This window comes from Balaenoptera borealis (genome assembly GCF_965194805.1).
Source record: "Balaenoptera borealis genome assembly, chromosome: 17".
NCBI classification, from domain to species: Eukaryota; Metazoa; Chordata; class Mammalia; order Artiodactyla; family Balaenopteridae; genus Balaenoptera; species Balaenoptera borealis.
Window position 1 is genome coordinate 37,957,583 of NC_138876.1, and position 25,079 is coordinate 37,982,661.

At 42.8% G+C, this 25,079-nt stretch overlaps 1 protein-coding gene and 1 long non-coding RNA gene across 5 annotated transcripts in view; both read right to left on the bottom strand.

Moving 5' to 3' along the window:
- Positions 1–419: 419 nt before the first annotated feature.
- LOC309615225 overlaps positions 420–25,079 on the bottom strand; it is a 92,865-nt gene continuing 68,205 nt past the window's right edge. The window contains exon 2 of the long non-coding RNA XR_014236648.1: positions 420–3,614. This is a non-coding gene — a long non-coding RNA (uncharacterized lncRNA). The remainder of the gene's footprint in view (positions 3,615–25,079) is intronic.
- POP1 (POP1 homolog, ribonuclease P/MRP subunit) overlaps positions 3,888–25,079 on the bottom strand; it is a 40,576-nt gene continuing 19,384 nt past the window's right edge. For 3 of the 4 annotated variants that reach the window (XM_082364237.1, XM_082364236.1, XM_082364235.1), the window contains exons 12-16: positions 18,696–18,811; positions 16,454–16,645; positions 15,203–15,357; positions 6,034–6,375; positions 3,888–5,077 (exon numbers count right to left, since the gene is read on the bottom strand). In XM_082364237.1, the coding sequence (XP_082220363.1) occupies positions 4,423–5,077; positions 6,034–6,375; positions 15,203–15,357; positions 16,454–16,645; positions 18,696–18,811 (1,460 nt within the window). In that variant the 3' untranslated portion in view covers positions 3,888–4,422. The remainder of the gene's footprint in view (positions 5,078–6,033; positions 6,376–15,202; positions 15,358–16,453; positions 16,646–18,695; positions 18,812–25,079) is intronic. The other variant, XM_082364238.1, reaches the window with a different exon arrangement.

Sequence of the window (25,079 nt, forward strand, 5' to 3'; positions counted from 1 at the left end):
CTTCTGTGTCCTTGGCTAATTGCATTGAGCCTCATATTAAAGTCTAGACCACGGGTTCCCAATCCTGGCTGCAAGTCACCCGGAGCTCATAAGAATCCCAAAGTCAGGCCACACCCCTGACTCGTGAAGTCGGCATCCCTGGGGGTGGGCCTGAAGTAGGAGATAGATAGGCCCCTGGACCAGACAGCTGGTGTTTGTCAAATGGAGCAAAACTGAAGTTTTGTCCTCAGCCAGACGAGAATGACACCCGTTTCCCTTCCTTCATTGATATGGAGGGAATGAACTAGCAGTGGGGAATTTCTTGCAGCAAAAATAGAAATGAATTTTCCTTTTCCTGAGAGCAAGGGAAAAAAAGGGAACAGCGAACAGACTAGAGAAGAAACATAACCTGGTCTGAAAGAGTTAAATCACTCCTAGTTTTTGTTTGTTTGTTTTTTTAATAAATTTATTTATTTATTTGTGGCTGAGTTAGGTCTTTGTTGCTGCGCACAGGCTTTCTCTAGTTGTGGCGAGTGGGGGCTACTCTTCGTTGCGGTGCGCGGGCTTTCTCTAGTTGTGGCTGTGGCGAGTGGGGGTTACTCTTCAGTGCGGTGTGCGGGTTTCTCATTGCGGTGGCTTCTCTTGTTGCGGAGCATGGGCTCTAGGCTCATGGGCTTCAGTAGTTGTGGCTCACAGGCTCTAGGGTGCAGGCTCAGTAGTTGTGGCGTATGGGCTTAGTTGCTCCGCGGCATGTGGGATCTTCCCGGACCAGGGCTCGAACCTGTGTCCCCTGCATTGGCAGGCGGACTGTTACTAATCCGTAGTGTCTGTAACTAGATTTGTACTTCACAAAGCTAACCTCACTCCCTGACACTATGTAAATCACACTCTGCACCTATCACCCCTAACTCTGTGTGAGTTACATCCTGTGCCTATCACTCCCTAACCTTATTACACCCCGGCGCTTACCTTCCTTATGCCCCCTTCTAACAAATCACCCCCTGTAGGGTCACCATTTCAGAGAGAAGGTCGCCGGCCGATAAACCAGAGACAAACGGACCCAAGTTACCGGGCTGCCTGATGCCAGCTATGACTGTTTTGAAATAATGCAAAAGAAAAAGAATACAAGGCCTTCACTACTTTGATCCTTATCACATACCCCGGACTGCAAGCCCCGCGTATAAAATCTTCTCCAATTCCCCAAGGAGGGAGGCGCAGTTCTTGAGGCTCTAGCCTGCTGTGTCTTCCCTTCTGCCTGGCAGAAAAATAAAGCCATCTCTCTCATCCTCCAAAACCTGTCTCCCTATTTCTGTTCGGCATCGGTGCACAGAGAAGCCGAGATTTCGGCAACACCACCTGCCACTGGCCGGGAAGAAAGAACTCACCCTGGGCAGGTGGCAGCCAAGACTGCAAGGCAACATTGAGTGCTAACTTCCGATAAAAGGAGAATGAACATTAGGGTCACGATAATCAAGCTCTATAAGGAACTGGCAACATGCACTTAAGCGGCACATGTCCTGCATGGGTTTTTTATACATCATATATTGCTGATGCTATTTTCCTTAAAAGAAAACTGCCGACATACATCTCAATGCCTAGAAGGATATGCACCAGAAAGGTAACTGTGCCTACAACCTGGATGGTGAAAATCCAGGTGACTTAAGTTTTGGTATTGTTGTTGCTTATCTGCATTTTCTAGGTTTTTATGATGAATGTGGGTTATTAATATAAAAATATTACTTATGTAATGTTCTTAAAAAGCAGAGCATAATCACACAGACAGAATTCTGTTTCATGCACAATTCAGGCGTGCAGCTGGTCTCCAGGTGCTCAGCTCACAACTTGGCTGTTCAGGACACTTCCTGACCGAATGAAATCTCTGCTGCTCAACCAGAAGGCAGGAGCCATACTGTACTTATTCGGTGGCTCGGCAGACACCTAGTAGGATCACCATAAACACGTCCATTCATTTCACTGCTACAGAGAATAAGACCATTCTTATCAGTCTTTTTCACAACAGAAATGGACACTTTCCTGTTTATCTATTTACGCAAATTCTGTCACACTGTTTTGCAAGGTATATTCCACGCATTCTCCAGACAATAGGTATGCACAAAAAAAAAAAAAAAAAGTGGTGGTCTGTGAAAGACAGATTTCCTTCCTATAGGTATTTGCAGAGCCTCAACTATACAAATATTCATTGTGGATCTGCAATAGGAGGGTATAGTATATGGCCTTCCCCAAATTTATGTAGCCATGAAACACTTTTTTCCCAGGAAACATCTCCAGGGACCAGCGCTCCCAGGAATGTATTTTGGGAAATGCTAGTCTATCCTCTCAGCGCATAGTTCTTTGACCTGCCACCACAAAGCAGAGCAATTGTGCCCTGTCCCCTGTGATGAGGGCAGGCAGCAGGGCCCACGCGGGGTGCTGTACGGAATGAGACTCAGTGACGCAGCTCGCTCAGACTTCTGTCATCAAGCGAGCTAAGCCACAGAAGTGGCTTAGAGCCTAGAAAACAAATGAGGAATGGCCCATCAAATGTTAACAACCAAGCACCAGGTGACATTTTAATTTATTCTGCTTACAGAAACCAAAAAAAATTATACTGTTTTTTTCAGTCTCATCTGCGTTGGACACAAATACTTTCAGAGGCAAGGGTGAGAGGGAAAATGACAGACGTTTCATTGGCTACTGTAGTACTGCTGTATCTCTCCCCAACTTGTCACTCCCAAAGACAGTCACTGCCAAACGCTACTGCAAAAACACAATGCATTTACGTCAATGACACCTAACTGTACATTTAAATAAAAAATTAATACTAATCCCACCTAAGCTCTGCTAGAAATGTATGGCAGAAAACGACAGAGTAAGAGTATGAGTGACACATGCACAGCCACTAAAAGCTGATGAGCACCTAGCTTCCCTGCAAGTGGGAAAAAGCAGTGATGACGCCACTCTTCCTATGGGGCAGGAGGAGACCCCTCTTTTATACCCTGCTCAAAATGTCAGGTGGACAATGGGACTGCATGAACGTTTAAAAGCAGCTCGACATTTTAGCTATCACCTTGCAGAGGTCATCGCTGCACTGCACGGCCGCACTTCCCGAAGTATGTCCCTAAGAACACGGGTCCTACAAAGTTCTCCTTGAAAACAGAATTTGGGGCTCCAAAAGATTTATAAGATACTATAGACTATTATCCACTTCTTAGAGAATCACCATGTACATTATCACATGGAAGGTTCTAGAAGTCCTTTAAAAAGAAGTGCTTAACTGTATTTATTTATTTATTTATTTATTTATTTATTTTTGGCTGCATTGGGTCTTTCTTGCTGAGTGCAGGCTTTCTCTAGTTGTGGCGAGCAGGGGCTACTCTTCATTGCGGTGCGCAGGCTTTTCATTACGGTGGCTTCTCTTGTTGCGGAGCACGGGCTCTAGGCGTGCAGGCCTCAGCACTTGTGGCACGCGGGCTCAGTAGTTGTGGCTCGCAGGCTCTAGAGCGCAGGCTCAGTAGTTGTGGCGGACGGGCTTAGTTGCTCTGCAGCATGTGGGATCTTCCCGGACCAGGGCTCGAACCCATGTCCCCTGCATTAGCAGGTGGATTCTTAACCACTGTGCCACCAAGGAAGTCCCGCTTAACTGTATTTAACCCAGAGTTTCCCACTCTGTCCTTGGACTCTTTTCCTTAGGTAACATACTTCATAGAATATATTTTGAGAAATGCTCCTCTATGGCTTTGAAAAATTCTTTGCAGAAACAAAGCACAGAAAAATTAAGTAACTCCTGGAATCATGCGCTGGTCAACAACACAGAGGACGAGTGGTCATAAGACCACAGACCACCACTCTAGTTCCATCTCAACACTTTTGTCATAAACTGAACCTGTCTGAAAAGAGGCAACAATACATTTTCCATGATTTCCTTCTTTATGGTGTAAAGCGTTGGGCATGCTGATCAGAGCACAGAACTGAACATGGCCCACAGGGGCCCATACTTCATGCACAGAGACCAGATGTTTCTAGTCTTTTCCTCTTCTGTAACAATCAGATCATTAAACAACCATCGTCGCTTATCACGTGACTACAAGATTTTTCAAATAGACTTGACAGCCCTTTGTTCTTGATAGGACACAAGAAAACAATAGAGCTTCTAATTATTTTCAGCAAGAATTACACAGACCAAGAAATCAAAATACAAAAGCTTTTGGCTATATATGCCAAAAAATTTTAAAGTATTACAGCATGGACAGGGAAAGATGGAAATCAAGGACATTACTGGAATGAGGTAAACATTTCATCCATTTGCATAAATACATAATTTTTTAAATTCTCGTTTCCAAGGAATTTCACATGACATATTGAAACGGAAGACAGCAAAAACAACTCTCCAGTTGTGGGACTTGGCAAACACAGTTATTATCTGTGCCAGGATGTAAACCGACCTCACACCTCAATAGCGATTCTCGCAAATCGATACTGCAGAGAGGCAGGCGGCCTCAGCAACACGAGACCCCTCTCCACTCCTGGCTGGCTGGACAGCGTATCCAGCAAGCCCGTCAAACTAACAAACCCCAGGGCTTCCCCACAGCCGACAGCCATGGAAAAATCTCCCTGTGTGACAAAGCCAAGGAGAACTCTGGAGCAGTGAGAAGTCACAACCGGGAGAGGGCCTGACCACAAGCCCAGGGTCAGAGGCTGGTGTCCAGCTGCAGGGTCCCCCTCTGCCAGGCCCTCAGATGCAGCACAGCCTCGCTTCTGCCTCTTCTCTAGTTTCTTCTTCTCCTTCTGTTTCCGGATCTGGCTCTTGAATGGGTCACTATGCTTGGGTTCCTGGGGCCCACAGTACAGCCGATCCTGGCTGAGCTGGAGGAGGTCCTCCTCAGCTGGAACACAGATCATGGTGTGCGGCTCGGGGCTGCCCTTCCTGAGCAGGGACAGCCTGACCCACACCAGGGCCTTGGGGAAGCGGTCCAGGATGGACAGGCAAGACTCTCTGCTCAATTCTTGCTGCCCTCTGCCAGGAGCTCGCGGGGCTGCCCGACTGTCCCCAGAACTGGGCCCACACCAGGCTGACAGCTGCCTCAGTAATTTTCTACTCCTGCATGAAGTGGGAGACACACGTTTTGAGGATATTTTGTTCAAGGAGAAAATATGCAGTTAGAAGACTGGACATTGCTAGAGTTCATTTGATTTTTTAATACTCTATAGGGGGAAAGGATCAAAACTTCGATTTTTTAAAAATCAGAAATACACATTTACACATTTATGTAATGATACTTTTCTTTTTATGTGTCTACTATTCTGAGACTCAAGGATTAAAGGTTTAAAGTTGAAGGCAGAGAAAAATAAGACAGTGGAGTAGAATCTATGGCTATATTCACAGTGAGAGGATTAGAGTAAAAAGGAACTGATGTTTTGATGAAAAAAGAAACTCTAAGGGACACTTATCTGAAAAGTAAGAAGGAAGGATATGAAATTACTGTACAGAAAAATAAGTATAAAGCAAAGGGGTGGCACTCTTTTAAAATCAGAGCACAGAATAAAGGGTAACTGATAAGCAGAATCGAATAGCCTGCAGCAGCACTGAGAGAAGAACACATTTTACACAGTAACCTCTGTGATATGACAATATCACAATGAATGGGGATCTAGTCGGCCAAAAATGCAGATCATTCAAAAGCAATGGGAAGAAATCTAATTCAACGATTTAAAGAATGCTTGCAGGGGTTCTTCATTACTTAAGATCACCATCGTGAGGGGACTACTTTGTGAGCAAAGACTAAATAAAATAGGTCATAAACTGCCTTGGTTTAGGTCTATTGATGCGATATTTTAAATCATTTCGTCAGTTAGCAACATGCCCAAATCAAATGTATGTGATTTAGCCTTTTCCCTGGGCCCTCTATGATTCACTGGCTTTCCCTTCCAGAAGGTCCATAAATTCACTTGGGCTTTGTGTAAAGGAACAATGATAACTTTTACTTCCTGTAGCCTGGTCAGTATCAAAAAAAAACAGACAATCCAAAGACGTACCGGGAAGTCGTGTGCACTTACCTCAGAACGCAGAGGAGACTGCCGGTGGCACCCTGGCCCACTACGCCCTCAGTCCCCACCCAGGCTGGACCACCTGTGTCCATCACTCCCTTGGGCTCGCTGGAGTCGTTTAGGGGTGTGCCCTCGTCATCAGACAGCTGACGAGTCCTTCCAGGCGTGGGAGCACAAGACACCACATCTTTCCGCAGGCTACTCTCCTCACCACCTGGAGAGGAAGCTGCAGACGATTCGTCTTGGGCCTGGACTCTTGATTCCCAGTCTCGAGTTAACTGCTCCCAGGGACAGCAGAAAGGTGCCAGGGTGCCAAGCTTAACGTAGTTGGGCCGTTTTGCCGGAGGGCGTCTAATGGAAATCAAAGAGGAGAACCAATTTTGAACAATTTAGGATGGACAATCAAAATAACCATGGCCACCATACTCCATCTCTATTTTAAAAGCAAACATACAAAAAAGTTTTCTAAGAAATACGATTTTAGGGCTTCCCTGGTGGCGCAGTGGTTGAGAATCTGCCTGCCAATGCAGGGGACACGGGTTCGAGCCCTGGTCTGGGAAGATCCCACATGGCGCGGAGCAACTGGACCCGTGAGCCACAATTACTGAGCCCGCGCGTCTGGAGCCTGTGCTCCGCAACAAGAGAGGCCGCGATAGTGAGAGGCCCGCGCACCGCGATGAAGAGTGGTCCCCGCTTGCCGCAACTAGAGAAAGCCCTCACACAGAAACGAAGACCCAACACAGCCATAAACAAATAAATAAATAAATTTATAAAAAAAAAAAAAAAAAAGAAATACGATTTTAAAAAATAATAATAACCAACTCTACTGGCTGAGCTTTTTCGTTTTCTTCGGTTTTTACTGTAGTAGATAATGCACCCACAAAGTCGCCCTACGTGCACCACTCCAGGGAGTGCCACTCCTGGAGAACTGCAGGTAAAGGGTGCTCCTGGAGCTGTGCAGTGATGCCCATGAATACTCACAGGGTTTCAAGTTCAAAAGGTACAAAAGGGGGACTTCCCTGGTGGTCCAGTGGTTAAGAATCCGCCTTCCGATGCAGGGGACGCGGGTTCGATCCCTGGTCAGGAAACTAAGATCCCACATGCCCTGGGGCAGCTAAGCAACTCAGAGCCCGCGCACTCTGGAGCCCGCATGCCCCAACTAGAAAGCCCACGCACCGCAACTAGAGAGCCTGCATGCCGCAACTACTGAGCCTGTGCACCACAACTAGAGAGAAGCCCGTGCACCACAACTAGAGAGCACACCACAACTAGAGAGAAGCCCACGCGCTGCAACACAAGATCCCACATGCTGCAACTAAGACCCGATGCAGCCAAAATAAAAAAAATTTTTTTTTAAAAAGGTACAAAAGGGGTGATGGTGCAGTTTCTCTCTCACCCTTGACCTCTGGTGACCCAGCTGTCCTCCACAGAGACAATATCATCATCTGTTTCTTATATATCCTTCTAGAGACATCTTATAAATTTACAAGCAGATATGTACATATTTCTTTTTTTACCCATTTTACACAAATGGTGGCAAACCGATCCTGTACTCTTTTGTTTATCTTTATTCATTTAACAAAATATCTTGGAGGTCATTTTATATTAGCACATCAAGACATCCCTCACTCTTCTGCACAAGTCTTATCCCACTGGATGGTTATACCCTAAGTTATTTAGACAGTCCTCTCCTGCAGGACATTTTGGTCATTTTCAAGCTTTTGCTTCTACAAACGATGCTGCCATGAATGACCTTGAACATGTTGTACAAGTACAAGTATATCCGCATGATAAAGTCCTGGGAGTGGAAGTGCTAAGGCAACGAGTATTATTAGCACTTGCAATTTTGACAGATATTTCCAAACTGCCCTCCACATGGGTGATACCAGATGACCCTTCCAGCAACATGTAAGTGAGGGAGAACCTTCAAAAAACCACAAACTAGTGGGAACCAGGGCCTGCTCTGGTATGTAATGACCCCAAGAGGTAGGCAGCAGTCTGGCCATGGGCCCTTCTGGGCTGGGGAACTCTGTGGGAGTCCCAGCCTGCACCCTTAGGCTGATGGTCTCCTCGGGGACAGGCCCAGACATTCCTTCCCCCCTTTGTTTCTTACTGTGTGCTATGCCCTAGGACCTCAAATGGAAATGAACCTGTACGCTTAATCAGAGGTTCAGTTTGAGCCTATATTCTGGAGATTGAACCAAATGTGTTCTGGCCTCCTGAGAGGCGCAGCTGGTGAAAAATCCTCTCAGGGTACTTGCCTCACCCAGAAACCTTTAAAAAGAGAGATGGGCAATTTACAAAAAAAGAGACAAAAAATGGTGAAAACGCTTAAGAGTACCCAACCTCACTTGTAAGCAAACAAACAAAAAATGAAAACGGTAAGATGCCATTTTTTCATCTATGTTTTGTCAGTATTAAAAGATTGGTAAGGACTTCCCTGGTGGTGCAGTGGTTAAGAATCCGCCTGCCAATGCAGGGGACACGGGTTTGAGCCCTGGTCTGGGAAGATCCCACATGCTGTGGAGCAACTAAGCTCGTGGGCCACAACTACTGAGCCTGCGCTCTAGAGCCCGCAAGCCACAACTACTGAAGCCCGCACGCCTAGAGCCTGTGCTCCTCAACAAAGAGAAGCCACCGCAACTAGAGAAAGCCCACGTGCAGCAACGAAGACCCAACGCAGCCAAAAATAAATAAATAAATAAATTTATTTTTTAAAAATTAAGTAAATTTAAAAAAATAAATAAAAGATTGGTAATAGCCCATGTTATCGAGACGTAAGGGAAAACAGGCACTCTCAGAACTAGAGGTAAAATTCTACACTAATACAAATAGCAATTTGTCAATAGTACATCAAATCCTCAAAACATGCATCTTTTTTTTTTTTTTAACCAGAAATCTTATTTATGAGATTGAGCCTAAGGTCCTTCTTTGCCTTCTTTCCCCTACAGCTCCTCTCAAGTGATAGCTCTTTTCTTTTTCACACCCCACAGGCCTAGGGGTGGGCACATTCCTCCTGATGCCCCCAGACCGCTTTTCTTCTCCTTCCTGCTCCCCTGAAGCACAAGCCATCAGATAAACCACTGGCTCTCCCTGCTCAGCCAGGTCCTCGGTCAACTCCCCAGGCACCCCATTCCCCGCCACTCTGCCTTCCCCTCCATCCCGACCCATTCTCAATGGCTTCAGCGGCTACATATATCATCCTTCTAGTACCCTGGCCCACCAGAAACCTCTCACACCTTTTACTTCACCCACTCTCCTGGTCACACCTTACCTTTGGTCACTGCCAACACCTGCTCCACCTTAAAATCTCAATTTCAAGTATCCTTCACTCAGAATGATGCCTCCTATTTTGCCTGCCCATTTACCTCTACACGGCAACAATTCCTCAACCACTGGAACTTACTATGGTAAGTCTCCTACATACAAATGAGTTCCGTTCCAAGAGCGAATTCGTAAGTCCAATTTGTTTGTAAGTCCAACAAAGTTAGCCTAGGTACCCAACTAACACAATCGGCTATATAGGGCTGTAATAGGTTTATAATATCAATACTTTTCACACAAACAATACATAAAACACAAAAAATAAAGAAAACATTTTTAATCTTACAGTACAGTACCTTGAAAAGTACAGTAGTACAGTACAACAGCTGGCATACGGGGCTGGCATCGAGTTAACAGGCAAGAAGAGTTACTGACTGGAGGAGGGAGAGGAGGTGGGAGATGGTAGAGCTGAAGGATCGTCAGCAATAGGAGACGGAGGGCAAGCTGCAGTTTCACTCATGCCTGACGCTGATGGAATGCACGTTCACATCGCTGAAAATTCGCAACTTGAAGGTTCGTATGTAGGAGACTTACTGTATTCGTTTACCACTTCATCACTGCTCACTACCGTCCTCACATCTCTCTCCTTGGAAGCCTAGATGCCACCGTTCCTAAGAGACTCACTCCCTTTACACATACCCCCAAGTCCCTCCCCCGGCAAAGCCCCTCCTGGTTACATTCAACCCTCCACTACCCCACGCCAGCAGCTGATTGGCAGAACATAGCTGGGGAAGAACATGCGGTAGTCCCGAAGGGTCTCGCTATCAACACAATTTAAGTGGACTCTTACATTTCTTACAAATCTGATACGTTTCTCCAGTCGATTCTATCTTCCACTCTCCCAGAACACTGTTTATATCAATTCCTCTCTCCTAAGATCTCCAACAGCCTCTCTCCCCCTTATTCCTAGATGATAACCTTGCCTATTTTTCACTGAGAAGACGGTCACAATCAGACTACTACCCAACCTCTGCGCAGAGTCTAGCCTATCTAAATCTGTATTCACATTTTCAGAGTCAGCCTTCCAGCCTATTAAAATAAGACAGCTAGGGGCTTCCCTGGTGGCGCAGTGGTTGGGAATCTGCCTGCCAATGCAGGGAACGCGGGTTCAAGCCCTGGTCTGGGAGGATCCCACATGCCGCGGAGCAATTAAGCCCGTGAACCACAATTACCGAGCCTGCACATCTGGAGCCTGTGCTCCGCAACAAGAGAGGCCGCGATAGTGAGAGGCCCGCGCACTGCGATGAAGAGTGGCCCCCGCTCGCCACAGCTGGAGAAAGCCCTCACACAGAAATGAAGACCCAACACAGCCAAAAATTAAATAAACAAATAAAGAAAGAAAAAAAAAAAAAGTTAAAAAAAAAAAAAAGACAGCTAAGCCTGATCCTAAGGAATGCCACTCCTCCCCTTATGCCCAGGATGCTACCCCGTCTTCCTCACTCAAGGGCTTTGCTCTTGCCATTTCAGCCTCCCTCCCCTTGCCTGGATCCCTCCCACTAGCGTAGAAACATGTACTTCCATCAAGAATAAGCTCCACTGTAGTTCTGATTTGCATTTCTCTAATGATTAATGATGTTGAGCATTCTTTCATGTGTTTGTTGGCAATCTGTATATCTTCTTTGGAGAAATGTCTATTTAGGTCTTCTGCCCATTTTTGGATTGGGTTGTTTGTTTTTATGTTATTGAGCTGCATGAGCTGTTTGTAAATTTTGGAGATTAATCCTTTGTCAGTTGCTTCAGTTGCAAATATTTTCTCCCATTCTGAGGGTTGTCTTTTGGTCTTGTTTATGGTTTCCTTTGCTGTGCAAAAGCTTTTAAGTTTCATTAGGTCCCATTTGTTTATTTTTGTTTTTATTTCCAGTTCTCTAGGAGCTGGGTCAAAAAGGATCTTGCTGTGATTTATGTCATAGAGTGTTCTGCCTATGTTTTCCTCTAAGAGTTTGATAGTGTCTGGCCTTACATTTAGGTCTTTAATCCATTTTGAGTTTATTTTTGTGTATGGTATTAGGGAGTGTTCTAATTTCATACTTTTACATGTACCTGTCCAGTTTTCCCAGCACCACTTATTGAAGAGGCTGTCTTTTCTCCACTGTATATGCTTGCCTCCTTTATGAAAGATAAGGTGACCATATGTGCGTGGGTTTATCTCTGGGCTTTCTATCCTGTTCCATTGATCTATATTTCTGTTTTTGTGCCAGTACCATACTGTCTTGATTACTGTAGCTTTGTAGTATAGTCTGAAGTCAGGGAGCCTGATTCCTCCAGCTCCATTTTTCGTTCTCAAGATTGCTTTGGCTACTCACGGTCTTTTGTGTTTCCATACAAATTGTGAAATTTTTTGTTCTAGTTCTGTGAAAAATGCCAGTGGTAGTTTGATAGGGATTGCATTGAATCTGTAGATTGCATTAATCATTAGAGAAATGCAAATCAAAACTACAATGAGATATCATCTCACACCTGTCAGAATGGCCATCATCAAAAAAATCTAGAAACAATAAATGCTGGAGAGGGTGTGGAGAAAAGGGAACACCCTTGCACTGTTGGTGGGAATGTAAATTGATACAGCCACTATGGAGAACAGTATGGAGGTTCCTTAAAAAACTAAAAATAGAACTACAATATGACCCAGCAATCCCACTACTGGGCATATCACCTGAGAAAACCATAATTCAAAAAGAGTCATGTACCACAATGTTCATTGCAGCTCTATTTACAATAGCCAGAACACGGAAGCAACCGAAGTGTCCATCATCGGATGAATGGATAAAGAAGATGTGGCACATATATACAATGGACTATTACTCAGCCATAAAAAGAAATGAAATTGAGTTATTTGTAGTGAGGTGGATGGAGTTAGAGTCTGTCATACAGAGTGAAGTAAGTCAGAAAGAGAAAAACAAATACCGTATGCTAACACATATATATGGAATCTAAGAAAGAAAAAAAAAAGGACATGAAGAACCTAGTGGCAAGACGGGAATAAAGACACAGACCTACTAGAGAATGGACTTGAGGATATGGGGAGGGGGGAAGGGTAAGCTGTGACAAAGTGAGAGAGTGGCACGGACATATATACACTACCAAACGTAAAATAGATAGCTAGTGGGAAGCAACCGCATAGCACAGGGAGATCAGCTCGGTGCTTTGTGACCACCTAGAGGGGAGGGATAGGGAGGGTGGGAGGGAGGGAGATGCAAGAGGGAAGAGATATGGGAACATATGTATATGTATAACTGATTCACTTTGTTATAAAGCAGAAACTAACACACCACTGTAAAGCAATTATACTCCAATAAAGATGTTAAAAGAAAAAAAAAAAAAGAATAAGCTCCACAGGGGCAGAGCAGACTTTGCCCGTCCTGTCCTCTGCTGCAGCCTCAGTGCCTAGAAAGGTTTTTGACACATGGCAAGTTCTAAGTAAACATGTGCTAAATGAATAAATCAGACAAATACGTAGAGATACGAATGGAAAGCTGTTCACAGAAGCACAGAGCAAAAAATCAGATAGAACCTAAAGGGCCACTGATAAATCACAAACAGCCATACTGCATTGGCAAACTACAGCTCACTGGGCGAACCTGGCCCACTGCCTGTTTTTGTATGACCCACGAGCTAGGAATGGTTTTCACATTTTTCAACGGTTGAAAAAAACACAAGAGGGAATTCCCTGAAGGTCCAGTGGTTAGGACTCCGCGCTTCCACTGCAGGGGGCCCGGGTTTCATTCCTGGTTGGGGAACTAAGATCCCACAAGCCGCGCGGTGCAGCCAAAAAAAAGAAAAAAGAAAAGAAAAAAACACAAGAGAATAATATCTTGTGGCACATGAAAATGCTATGAAATTCAAATAGGATTGTCCATAGCGTGAGCCTGGAACACAGCCGTGCCCACTCATTTACGCATCCTCTGAGGCTGCTTTTGTGCCACATGGCAGAGTTGAGTAGCTGCCATGGAGACCAAAGGGCCCACAAAGCCAGAAATAGTTATCATCTGGCCCTTTACAGAAAAAGTTTGCCAACTCTTGGTTTAGAGTCATATTTATTGATATGGGAAAAATTTCCATAATATACAGCTAAATGAAAAAAGCAGGTTTCAAAATAGTATATGTAATACAATGCCTTAAAAAAAATTTGTGTCTATGAAAAATTTATATACATAAAAAAATCTAAAGGGTGAGAAATAAGTATTACTGTCAATTATTATTTAACAAGCATGGAGAAGCCCCTGCACACTATGGGAGGCATAGGATGTACAACACACAACGGTTGCCCTCAAAGGGCTTGTAAACCAGCAATCCAGGAACGTATCCCCGTTCACTCACACACTCATTCATCCATCATTCAAACAATAGCTGGAAAGCCAAGCAGGGCCTGTCTCTGAGGTTGCAGCAGTGCACAGGAGAGCACAACTGTGGAGCTCACAGTCAAGGAAATACAACATTCAATTAGTCACCCATTCATCAGTCAACAAAAAAAAAGGTATTAAGGCCCACTGTGCACTAGGCACTGGCTAGATACTGCAGATGCCACAACAAACAAGAGAGTTTTTGTGCTTCCAGAAGTCTACAGTTCAGTAGGAAATACAGGTGCCCTATGTTTCCTTCCCAGAGTATAAAGGAAATAAAGCCCCTCACTGGCCACTCCTCCAATGGAAAAAGAAAAAAGTCTAGATGGATAGATACCAAAATGTAAAAACAGTGCTTATCTCTCTGGATAAAAGGAATACACCAGTTTATAAAGTATTTTTGTTTGTTTCCATACTTTCATTAAAATTCATAAGTATGTACTCCATCTATAACCATTACGAAAAACACAATTTCCATTTTGAGGAGGTAGGGCTCAGTAGCGGGGATCAATTAACAAGCGCCTGGAACTCAGGTCCACAGCTTAGGTGTACACCATCATCAGTGAAGCAAATAACCAAGAGAAAGGTTTGTAACCTGCATGGGCTATAAAATCTAGATATAGGGCAATCTCCTGACCTAAGTAGTATCTTCTTAATTATGTCTTGGGAATGTTGACAAGTCTAGGAACTCCACATTATATAGTAAGAGTCCCTGAAGCCAGGACAAACATGATTGTTCAATGTGTCTTCCCCTTAAGACATCAAACTAGGGATTTCCCTGGTTATGCAGTGGTTAAGAGCCCTCCTGCCGGGCTTCCCTGGTGGCACAGTGGTTAAGAATCCGCCTGCCAATGCAGGGGACACGGGTTCGAGCCCTGGTCCAGGAAGATCCCACATGCCGCGGAGCAACTAAGCCCGTGAGCCACAACTACTGAGCCTGCTCTCTAGAGCCCGTGAGCCACAACTACTGAGCCTGAGTGCCACAACTACTGAAGCCTGCACACCTAGAGCCCGTGCTCCGCAACAAGAGAAGGCACCGCATTGAGAAGCCCGCACACCACAATGAAGAGTAGCCCCAACTCACTGCAACTAGAGAAAGCCCGCACGTAGCAACAAAGACCCAACTCAGCCAAAACTAAATAAATAAATAAATAAATTTATTAAAAAAAAAAAAAAGAATCCGCCTGCCAATGCAGGGGACACAGGTTTGAGCCCTGGTCTGGGAAGATCCCACATGCTGTGGAGCAACTAAGCCCGTGCACCACAACTACTGAGCCTGTGCTCTAGAGCCCGCAAGCCACAACTACTGAAGCCCGCACGCCTAGAGCCCATGCTCTGCAACAAGAGAAGCCACCGCAATAAGAAGACCTGGCACCTCAACGAAGAGTAGCCCCTGCTCGCCGCAACTAGACAAAGCCCACACTCAGCAAGGAAGACCCAACGCAGCAAAAAACAAATAAATTTATTAAAAAAAAAAAAAAAAAGACATCAAACTAGAGAAGCCAGTTTCTTACCTTTTGTACTTTTCAAGAAGATTCTTAGCTTGCTCTTCAGCAAAGAGAATCCCGGCAGGGCAGTCTGGGAAATCACCTGGGACATTAGGTGACCTTTTATACTGAGAATGCACTACAGTCTCTTTTAATCCTCCAACTCTTGCACCTCGATAGATCTAAAAGAAATGCCAGAAAGATCCTGTCACTATATCAACTTAAAGTGAAACTGCTAAATTCTTTACATGAGGAAAAATGGGAAACCTAAATACCCATCAGAAGTAGAACGGATAAATACACTGGGGAACTACCCCATAATGGGTTACCATACAATAGTAAAAATGAATGAAATAGAGCTTCACCAATCAACATGGAAAAATCTCAATGTTGAGTGAATACTGCAAGTTGCAAAAGCATTTATATAAGGAATAAAGTTTAAAAACATGTCAAATATAGCTATTTTATTTTAGGATATACACACATACTTAATAAAGTTATAAAAACATGCATGATAGTGACAAACACCAAAAATAGGACTAGTGATTCCTTTAGAAGGAGAGAGGGAAATGGGATTGGAGAGGGACACACAGAGTGCTTCCAATGAACCTATAATGTCTTATTTCTTAAGCTGGATGGCGGGTGAAAGGTACACACGTATAACTTCTGTATGCTTAAAACAGTTCATAATTTTAAAGTTAGATTTAAAAATATTCCCACTCCTAAATGATTAACTGAATGTCCTTTGCACTATGCACAATCACTAAAATTAATTATCTGCCTGAATCTAACAGTCTTACATGTCATGTCCTTTATGCTCTCTAGCTCAAAGTAATTATTTAACCAGGGGGAAAAAAACACACATTAGATTTTTAATAAAATTTTTAGCTGCAGTTAATAAAAGAGGAATATATGGAACAGCACTTACAAAAAAAACTGTATTCTATACATCTATAAAAACTAAGTCTTTTGGCTTTTAAACTGTAACAAATTTCAAGTAAAGAAACCTCAACATTTTGTTGCCACTACTATTCAAAAATCAGGCCACTTTTAAAACCTCAAAAATTCAAAAAATGTCAGCACAACTCTTAGTAATGAAAACCGGGCTCCAGGGACTCTATGAAGTATCTCATATCCAGGATTATAGCTCAAAGGGCAGAAAACTAGCACTCAATTTCTAGGTCGTGCGTAAAGTCAGGAACATTTTCAGGGCTTGGCATTCCCTAGGAATGTATTTCAAATGTTGTAACTGTTGGTCAGCATCGAAGAGTAACTTACAAATGGAATCCAGAAAGCCATGCCCCAGCCCTTTGGGAGGAGGACATCCCAGCCACTTCCCCAGCCTCGTTGGTCATCACCGGTCACTTTTCCTGGTTGTTGAATCAAAAGTATAGGAACCTTGGATTCATGGGGACCTAAAAAAAGCTGTGACCCGGGCACCAGCAATTCACTCCTCTTCCGGTTTAAATCCTGAAGTGGAAGAAAATCATTCAAGACAAACAACCCTAGTCTTCCGGGAGATCCTACTGGGTCTCCCTATAAGCAGCTTTAGAAAGTTAAATGCTCTTTTAAAAAGCAAGAAAAAGCTGTTCTCGATAAATAAATGTGAGCCATTTTAAGTACAAGGTATTCCTCCCAGGATGATTTTCCTCTATACAAGTGCTTTGGTAGAAAATGCCAAATGGTCTTAAATTAGAATATACTAGGTGATTCAAAGTAATAAAATCATATACATTCATTCTGCTAATTCCTTATCTATCAGGATTAATCTTATGTTTTGATACTCTGTCCCTACATTTATTTTGGTTAAGATTGGTGGTCATGAAGTAAAAGGGCTATAAACAACAACTTCTCAAGGAGGGGCAAGTGCGAAAATACTCTAGCTTTTAAGAAAATGTCTCAGCAGGTCTTAAAAGAGAAGATGCTATAAATTATCTATTAAGTGGACTGCAGGGAGTGGATAACAACATCCTTGCAGATTTTTCTTGCCAGCTGGAGACAGGCCTGCCGCTCAATTGAGAAGACTACACAGGAGATCACCTCCATGCTACAAAGTCTAACTCGTGAATGCCCTTCATGCATGACCAAGTCCTGAGTCTCCTTTTTTTACCTTTGGTCAAGTTTCCACTACCTTCTACATATTGGTAATTCCAAAATATCTATCTCTTTAGTCCCAACTTTTCCTCCTGGGATAGAAACCTGTCTCCTGGACATCTGCTCCTGGGACGTCCTGAGGCCCCTCAGTTTATCTGAGACTAAACTCATCTTCCCCGCTGTGTCACTCTCTTCCCTGTGTGCCCCGGCTGGCTGAATGACATACAGTTCTCACAGTTCATTAGCTCATTCATTCATCCTTTCAAATATTTAGTCTTCATTCATTTACTTGTTCATTCAAATATTTCCTAAGCACCTGTTATATGCCAGGCACTTAGCTAGAACTTGGGAAGACAGCAGTGGCAAGTCAGACCTGGCTCTGGCTCTCTTTTAGCTGAGCTCCTAAAACCAAGCTAGACCATTAGGAGCTAACCCACAGGCTTCCTCCTTTCTCACTTCCCATCTTCCAATCAACCACTGAGTCTAGTCAGTTTTACCTTCCAGGCATATGTATTAAACCCCCGCCCATCCACTCCAGCCATATTGCCACACTTCAGACCCCCATCATGCCATCTGGACTACTTCAAGGGTCTCTTTTAAGGCCATCCAACCACAAGCCCTCTCTCCAGCTCCTCCGCCCCCTTATCCCCATCCCTAGTCTCCACAGCACTGCCAGAGTGAAATCTGATCATGTCACGGCCCAACTCAAAATCTTCAATGGGCCCTGCATCTGCAGTCCAAATCCAAAAATGCCTCAAGGTCTTTTATGCTATAGCCCCTTTTTATCTCCTCAGTTCCATCTCCTACCCTACCCTTAACTCCAAGATACTGATCTACTTGGAGATCCCTGAACATGCCATCCTGTTTTTGGCCTGGGCCCTTGCCCTTGTTCTCAGCTCCGACAATCCTTTCTCCACTGTAGCCTTGGCTCCTGGTCCCTGGCCGCAAGAAGTCTGGTTAATTCTGACCACACACCTAAGAGTTAGCTCAAATACCAGCTCCTCCACTCAGGAAGCTTTCCCCAGTTTCCCTAGTCCGGGCTCAGTACCCCTTCTTTGGGCTTCCTTTGTACTCTGTACTTCTTCAACCTAACCCTAGTCACCTACCCCATTATCTAATACAATACCTGGGGCTGAAAGGAGCTCAATCATTGTGAAATTAATGACAGAGAACATTTAAGGGGAAAAATAATAAAAGAAAAAAAAATTTTAACCATAAGATTACCATTTCAAGAAAAAGTCTTTGTATTAACCTTTTCTAGAGATTCTTCTTCTCTAAGAACGGAAAATAGCATTGTATATATCGTAAGGGATCAAAAAATTGAAAATAAAAGGAAGTCTATGGGATTCTATAAAGTATGAAATAACGTTCATGGTCTCTAGGGTGATGAATTTCAGCCTGTTTTCACGACTTTACCATTAGTTACCTGATCCGAGATTTTATTCTCTGTGACACTCTTACAGATATCTTGGTTCCAAAGAAAGCTATGCGAACACTCCACAGGCACACCCTCCAGAAGCAGCTGTCTAACTTTCTCATTATCTAAGAGGGAAAAGAAATAGCCTTAAACCACATTCCTTAGATCAGTGAGGTCAAATTCTAAACAAAGCCAGGTGACCTTTTGTTACAGGAAACTATTCTATAGGCTCCTCTAGAAGCCTAACTTCTCTAGAGGAATTTATTTACTTGAGTAGAAATTTTTATTCTTACAGTTGGTTTCATAATCTGTGAAACAGCAAAGGCTCCTAAACTTATTTCTTTGACATTTATTTTTAGTCTGTAAGATGCAAATATTACATTAAATTGCCTCTAAATATCTGCCTGATTCCACATTTAAGATAATCATGTTCTAGGCATCACTGCAGAGGCGAACCATTTCTTGATTATATGCTCTGACGGCACAAATCATATTTTAACTATTGGCTTCAGGGCTCTTTATATCATCCCTGACCCAATGGTCTTGAGCCAACAAATACCATCCTTTTCTTCTGTCCTATTACTTCAAGTCTCTGATAACCCTTTTTTATTGAATTGAATTTATTCCTTTCTGTAAAACGTATTTTTCTCAGTCCTTTAAAATGAATATATTTGTTGTGAAATATGTTGTTTCATCCCTTTAAACGAGCTACACCATGCCAAAAAGTACTCTAGTGGGAAAGGAGGAGGAATTTTTTCAGTTATAAACATATATATTGATAGAAGAGACTTCCTACATGCAATTACTTAAACACTAGGGGGAAAAAAATCTTTCAAATCTTATTTTGTTGGACTGAAGAATTAAAAGTAAAAACTCAGACAATTCATGAGTTTAGGCTAAGGTCCTGAAATGCCAGCATAGAAAGGTCACTCAACCTGCATGGGTCTGATGGCTGAAAAAAATAAGTTGGAAGTGACTTGGCCATAATGTGACAGATATCAGGGATAAACAAGTTAGAAAAAACTAAACTGATGAAAAGATCTGAGATGAAAGCTCCTTAAAAGCAGCAACTGCTTCTAGTGCTGCTGGAAAGAATAACCAGCACCATCTCAAGTGACGTGTGCTGTAAAAGTTCACACAGCCTGTCTAGGAGCTAAAAAGCCCCATCAAACAGCTGTCTGCCGAGAAGGCTTTCCTGTGGAGTGCTGCCACAGATCTGAGTGACAGAGCTGGGATTTTATTCAGATTTGGCTGCAGACAAAAGAGATGGCTAATACTTAGGGTGTAAAGGCAGAGGAAAGCACAACTTCATCTTCAAATATTCTAAAACATAGTAAGTAAATAGATGAAACAAAGTAGATGGTACATCCAGACAATGGAATATTATTCAGCACTAAAAAGAAATGAGCTATCAAGCCATGAAAAGACAAGAAAGAACCTTAAATGCATATTACTATGTGAAAGAAACCAATCTGAAAAGGCTACATACTGTATGATTCCAACTATGTGACATTCTGGAAAAGGCAAAACCATAGAGACTGTTGAAGGATCAGGGGTTGGAAGCAGTGAGAAAGGGATGAATAGACAGAGCACAGCCGACTTAGGATAGTGAAACTATTCTGTGTGATACTATAATGACAAAGCAGAGTATGTCTGAAGGCAAAGGAGGCCTTTTAAGTCAACAGTCTTCACTACTGAGAAAAAAATATTATCAGCTGAGTCAGCACGCCCCTCAGTGTGCCCAGAATGACCGTCAATTCCGAGCGTAATTCTAAGTCCTTCCCCCGAGACTCACATAAAGCACATTCTCTTTCATCTCGGACCAAAGCTAATTGACTACATAACTCCAGAATTGTGACTTAAAGGTTGAATAGCTTATCTTCTCCTTTCTTAAATGTATTTGAAGATCACCAGATTTTTAAATTTTCTTAAGTGTTTCTTAGAGAAGCAAAGGAAATGAATAAAAGATTTAATCATTTGGGATTCAAATGAACCAAAGTTACAGCCTTCAAATTCACTCTATTTTAAATTAAATTTGCAGAACAGTTAAAAAGGCCCAGCTGAAGCTATCAGATATTTTTTCTCCCAAGAGCAGAAACTGAGAAGTCATGGCAATAATGACCAATAACTGGGCACTTGAGAAAGTCAACTGTTTGGGGTACATGGTAATAGAGAGGGTGCAAAGAGAAAGACTAAAAAGAGCCCATGAGCACAATGTAAGGTCAGTGTTTTCCAAAGCAAATTCACCTCTGGAAGACAAAGACTAGTTAAAATAATCTAACAAAGCAAACCAGATGTTAAGGAGAGCAAATACTAAAAGAACAGATAGTAGAGCAGAACTTGTATTTTTAAATTTCACCCAGAAAACCAGTTCTTTACACAGTGAAATGCTGTGTTAATGAAGTTGAAAAGATTCGCAAAAACATATTGTTAATATTTATCAAACTCAAGAAATAAATGATAGGACTTCCCTGGTGGCACAGTGGTTAAGAATCCGCCTGCCAATGCAAGGGACACGGGTTCAAGCCCTGGTCCGGGAAGATCCCACATGCCGCGGAGCAACTAAGCCCATGCGCCACAACTACAGAGCCTGTGCTCTGGAGCCCACGAGCCACAACTACTGAGCCCGCGTGCCACAACTACTGAAGCCCGCGTGCCTAGAGCCTGTGCTCCGCAACAAGAGAAGCCACTGCAATGAGAAGCCCACGCACTGCAACGAAGAGTAGCCCCCCACTCGCCACAACTAGAGAAAGCCCGCGTGCAGCAACAAAGACCCAACGCAGCCATAAATAAATAAATAAATGAAAATAAATAAATAAATTTATTAAAAAAAGAAAAAGAAAGAAATGATCAAGTAAACTTTTTCAAAGCACCTGAGGATGTGCATCATCACTTCAGGGTCTTCACTGAAAGAGAAAACCATTTCCATCTCTGAACTCTATTCTACTCTCAATATTTCTGACGCTCAAGTGTGTGGGTGTTTTTCCCACAGCAAACAATTCTCTGACACCAGTTGGGTATCCTACAATTTAACTCAATCCTGACACTACCTACCTAGAGATAGCATCAGATCCCACAGGTTAAGGGCTCAGTCCCACAGACAGCTCCCACTTCAGACGCCAATTTTAAGTCCTGACCAACTGGCTATAAATTGGCCACGTCCAATAGTTTGCTAGAATGGCTCCCAGAACTCAGGAAAACAGTTTACTTACTACATTACTGGGTGATTTTTTAATAAAAGGATACAACTCAGGAACAGCCAGATGCAAGAGATGCACAGGGCAAGGTAAAGGGGAAGGGGTGTGGAGCTTCCATTGCCCTCTCTGGGCACCCCACCACCCAGCACCTCCAAGGGCTCAGCAAACAGGAAGCTCTCCAAACTCCACTCTAGGATTTTTATGGAGGTTCCATCAGGTAGGTATGATTGATTCACCATTAGTGATTAAGCTTAATCTCCAGCCCCTCTCCCTTCTCAGGGAGAGAAGGGGTGGGGCCTGAAAGTTCCAACATTTTGGTTGGTTCCCCTGGCAACCAGCCCCCAACCTTAGGGGCTTTACCAAAAGACACCTCATTAACATAAACTCAGGTGTGGTTGAAAGGGGCTTGTTAGGAATAAGAAAAGGCTCTCCTTTTAGCCTTTAAGGCTCTTGTCACTTAGGAAATGACAAGAATTTTAGAAGCAAGGTTTCAGGAAACAAGGACAAACACCAAAACATGTATTTCTTATTACTTCACAGTATCACATTGCTGTATCTTCTCTTTTCCAAGCTCTCTATAATTCCCAGCACACATAAGAAGATAAATTGTTTATGTTATGCAAGTCAGGCAAACCCTTCCTACCTATGGTTTAAGTAGCACCAGAATTGATCTGTTTTGTCCAAGTCAAAACAAAGAATGACTTCAGATATGGAAAGATAGACTGGAAGTTATGTCAGAGAATTAAGACCATCATGACCTTCAAAAAGAAGAATGACTTCAGATATGGAAAGATAGACTGTAAGTTATGTCAGTGAATTAAGACCATCATGAACTTAAGATTCTTCCAAGGATTAATCTTTTATTAACTGACCCAGCTCATCAAAGTATATTTCTAAAATTAGTTTTGAATTGTCATCCCAGATGGTATGTTACACTTGTTAATAATATTTGTGTAATACTAACTCCTTAAAAAGTTTACTTTTTTATATAGCTCACATGCCGATACTTCTTCAAAGAAATTACTTAAAACAGGTTTTAATAAAATACAATAATAACATTGGTGGCCACAATGGTGAAGTAAGACCCTGAACGTACCTCCTCACAAGGGCACACCAAAATTACAACTGTTTACAGAGCAACTATCTATGAGAACGTCTTGAAGACTAGCAGAACAGGCTCTCCACGACTAAAGATAATAAAGAAGGAACCAGGTAGGAGAGGTGGAGACATGGTAGAGTCAAGACACACACCCCTGGGTAGGCGACCCACAAACAGGAGGAGAATCATAATTGCAGAGTTTCCCCGAGGGAGCAGGGGGACCAAGCTCCACATCAGGTACCCCAGCCTGGGGGTGCTGCATAGAGAGAATGAGCCTGTAGAACGTCTCGCTCTGAAGGCCAGCTGGGCTTGAGAACAGGAGAACTGGAGGGCTACAGGAAACACAGACTCCACTCTTAAAGGGTACACACAAAATCTACATGTTCCAAGTCCCAGCACAGAGGCAGTAATTTGAAAAGAGCCACTTGCTGATCTTAGAGAGTTTCCCAGAGAGGCAGAAGGCAATTGGGAGTCCTCCTGGGGACACAGATCTGGCGAGGATGTGGAGAAAAGGGAACCCTCATACACTGTTGGTGGGAATGTAAATTGGTACAGCCACTATGGAGAACAGAATAGAGGTTCCTCAAAAAACTAAAAATAGAACTACCATACAATCCAGCAATTCCACTTCTGGGTATATTTCCAAAGAAAATGAAAACACTAATTCGAAAAGATACATGCACCCCTATGTTCACTGCAACATTATTTATAACAGCCGAGGTATGGAAGTGTCCATCAACAGATGAATGGATAAAGAAGATGTGGTATATATACAATGGAATACCACTCAGACGTAAAAAGAATGACATTTTGCCATTTCCAACAACATGGATGGACTTGGAGGATATTACACTAAGTGAAATAACTCAGAGAAAGACAAACAGCATATGATGTCACTAATATGCGGAATCTAAAAAACAAATGAACAAACATAACAAAACAGAAACAGAGTCCTAGATACAGAGAACAAACTGGTGATTGTGAGAGGGGAGACATGTGGGGGGGACGAGTGAAATAAGATGAGGGAGATTAAGAGATACAAACTTCCAGTTATAAAATAAGTAAGTCATCGGGATGTAATGTACAGCATGGGGAATATGGTCAGTGATATTGAAATAACTTTGTATGATGACAGATGGTAGCTAGACTTATCTTGGTGATCATTTGGTAATGTATAAAAATATTGAACCACTATGTTATACACTTGAAACTAATATAATATTGTAAATCAATTATACTTTGATTATTAAAACACACAATGACTCATAAGATGGTAAGCTTTAATAGTAGAAATTAAATCATGTTTTTCAAGATAGACTTTAATTTTCCTTGAACTGATTTACATTCAGACAAAAGCCTTAGGAAGAATTTAATACTGCCTTATTCCAAAAAAGGATTTGAGGCAGCAAGATAAACTAAGTAGAGTTTAACTACAGTTTTGAGATGATTACGACAGTAAACATTTATTGGTGTAGTAGACACTGTTAACTTTTATGGTTGTTCCAGACCATATCGCTATTAAAAAAGAAAGAGGCAACAATTCATTGATTAAAGTGTTCGGCTCCGTAATTAACTAACTTACCTATATATCTTAAACTCCTCCCTCATCCAATCCGCCTTTCATGTAAAGTTCTGGCAGAGTACTTTATTGCCCCCTTAATAAGCTATCTAACTACATGTGAAGGTAAAAAAAAAAAAATTCTGAAGTTGTTTCTACACACACCTGTATCCTTTCTCCAAAAATTCATAAGCTGATTTTAATTATTCTTCCAATTAACCGTGTTTAAATGACAGTAAATACGAGACATTATCACAATTGCTGCAAATCGCAATATTAGACTAAAATTTTAGCCAGCCCCTACCCATCCCCCACCGTGTCACCCCCAAGAACTCCTGCAGGCCACTCTACTGAGTCTAAACCAAGACATCTTACCCTTCGGCACCTGGGATGGCCTTGCCAGGATTCGAACCTGGATCATCTGTATGGTCAGACAGAGGCTTCCAAAGAGCACAAGACCAGCTGCGGGTGCAGATCCCTTCCTCACAATTAAAATTCTGAAAAGCCAGGCATTTTCAGAGAACCAAGTTTGCAGAGAC